Here is a 2,500-nt window from a genome sequence, read left to right on the forward strand (position 1 = left end):
AATGTTTAAAAAACTCGCAGCAGTGTTTTATCGGGTTTAAAAACACGAGCTGTAGCCGTTAATGATTGGCTTAAGGTGATTCCCTTGTTTTGCACCGCGCATCTCATACTGCGCATAACATTGCGACTTCGGAGATGATGGCATTTCACGCTGGCCATCTAAAGAGAGGCAACAATGTCCGCTTTTGCTGTTCAAGAGCTTCCAAGTACAATCATGATAATTCTTCTTAGTTAAGGCGCTGTTTTGGAACTCGCCCCAGTCCTTTCCCAGGAAAAAGATCACTTTGAAGCTGAAATTGCCCCTTTGCCACCCATTTATCATCGTGTTGCGAAGAAACGAACACTGTGACCCCCCCAATTTTTAATGGTCTCATATACTCGTAATAGGCACACAGAAAACATATTTTAAGACATATTTTAAGGAGAAAAAAAGTTGGATGGTAGAAGTTGTAGTATTTACATATAAATGACGTGATACTGCATTTGGAGACCGACACTGAGTGCAAGGTGATGACTGTAAACAATACCAGCCACTATATTTAAACTTTTTTGTTGAACCAGTCACTCATCAGAACTTCCCACCTCATCCTGTCGTTCTCTAGATCTTCGGTGGGCTTTTTCCCTCACACCTGAATCGTCATTTTCATCAAAGAAGTGAATAGCTGTTCCATCATCCATAATAATCCTGTCACACTGAAGGCGTCCTCCCTCAGCCGGTCGCGGCAGATGAACGACAGTTCCTTCTCCCATGCTGTTGCCATTATCAGATCCTCTGCTACTGTTACTACCTTTTGCTGATAGTTTCTGATGAGGTTTCGTATCATCTGTATGCACTGGGCGATCTCTAGAACCCACAAGAACCAGTGCTGTGACAAAATTTAATGCAATGTAATACAATCTTAGCATTAAAATCTCTGCACTGCTACAGTAAAACCACCTAAAAGTATTAAAGAGTGATTTTAAAAAGTTTTTAAAAGTGCAAAGTAAGCAGTGGCAAAATGAGACCTACCTACCATTTTGGACAAAAGTCGTTAGGAAAATGTGGCACTCTGATTTGTCAGTGATTAAGATTAAATTCTTCCTGCTTCCCCACCTCCTCTCACATTCCAATGTTGGTTAAAAAAACGGCCAAAGGTTTGCACAGTATTTTGCCTCATTATTACAACATTGGTAATAAGGGGGAAGAGGGGTAAGGACGGATATACTTTGTGAGTCCATGTCAAATGATGCCAAAGCTAGAATTTTTCCCAAGAGTTTTGTCTAAGATTGAAGGTGTAGGGGGAGGGGGGGGGGGGGGGGGGAGGGGAAGGCCACCATGGAAACTACTGTACTCTGAGCCTCGCTGTGCCAATGCCTTGCCAATGCCTTGCTAATGCCTTGCCAATGTCTTGCCAATGTCTTGCCAATGTCTTGCCCCTACTGCAGAGACCCTCTCCTGTATCCCAGTTCGAATTTACAGTACAGAACCATGCAAAAGTAAGTTGACAGTCTCGACTCGATCATCACGAGAATTGAGGATCAAAAATCAATTCGAGAATCGAGACTTGATTCACTCGAAATCAAACTAGATCCTCGACACTTGATTCTCACAAAATCACGGACGGGAAACCTTGTCAGTTATTCATAATCAATTCAGCTTTCGCAAAAGCATTACTCCTCGATTAAATCACAACAGGAACTGCTTGATTCTCGACTGCCGTTCCTCGATCCTCGCGAGACTCGAGACTCGAAAGAGGTTGCACAGTACTGTAATTTCACGGTAGACACTGATCGGGAATTATTTTGCTCCTGCTCAGAATGACATCATTTCATGAACTAGACAGGGTAACAATGACACCAGCAAACACCTATAACTAAGTACTATTATTTATTACCCAGATAACAACATTTGGAAGTATTATTAGAAGGTTGTTTGGGTTCATTCTTGATTAGAAGAGTTTGACTAACCTGTCTGAATTTCAGCCACTTCAAAATGTTTCACACGATTTTTTCCATTTTCTTTTAGCTTTGAAAGAGCTTCACTCAGCATTTTGCCCTCTGCTTCTTCCTTTTGTTGTCGTTCTATACGACGTTGCCTTGCACGCTCCAATTTTAACGATTCCTTTTCTTGCAGATGCCTTGCGATTTCCTTCAACAGCAAAGAAATGATGTCTCAGATCTATTTTTGTCAAACAGCCACTTCTGCCGGCTCTTAAAGTTAAGAGCAAGTGTTTGAAATTCTTTAAATTTCATTCTTTTGTCTGAGGCCGCGCAACATGATATTTCAAGCATCCCAAACAATTATTACACCCACAACAGTCACAAAGAAGCAATACTAGTGCAATAATGCTGCAGAGATGATGCTTAATGAACCTTTTGTAGATAAATACATTGAGAAAACATTAAGTGATGGAGAAAATCTGACTTCTGCTGGCATTCACATCTAACAAAAACAAAAATTTGTCTTCATAAAAAATCATACTGTAAAATCCCAGTTACTATATTGAATTTTAGGTTTGACT

The 2,500-nt window shown here is 40.7% G+C and overlaps 1 protein-coding gene across 1 annotated transcript in view; it reads right to left on the reverse strand.

Annotated features, from left to right (window-relative positions):
• Window positions 1–2,500, reverse strand: part of LOC137971406 (uncharacterized) — a 7,524-nt gene that overhangs the window by 4,394 nt on the left and 630 nt on the right. Inside the window, exons 2-3 of the mRNA XM_068818240.1 lie at window positions 1,947–2,127; window positions 582–865 (exon numbers count right to left, since the gene is read on the reverse strand). Coding sequence (XP_068674341.1) covers window positions 582–865; window positions 1,947–2,127 — 465 coding nt within the window. The remainder of the gene's footprint in view (window positions 1–581; window positions 866–1,946; window positions 2,128–2,500) is intronic.

This window comes from Montipora foliosa, chromosome 9, assembly GCF_036669935.1.
Source record: "Montipora foliosa isolate CH-2021 chromosome 9, ASM3666993v2, whole genome shotgun sequence".
Lineage (NCBI taxonomy): Eukaryota > Metazoa > Cnidaria > Anthozoa > Scleractinia > Acroporidae > Montipora > Montipora foliosa.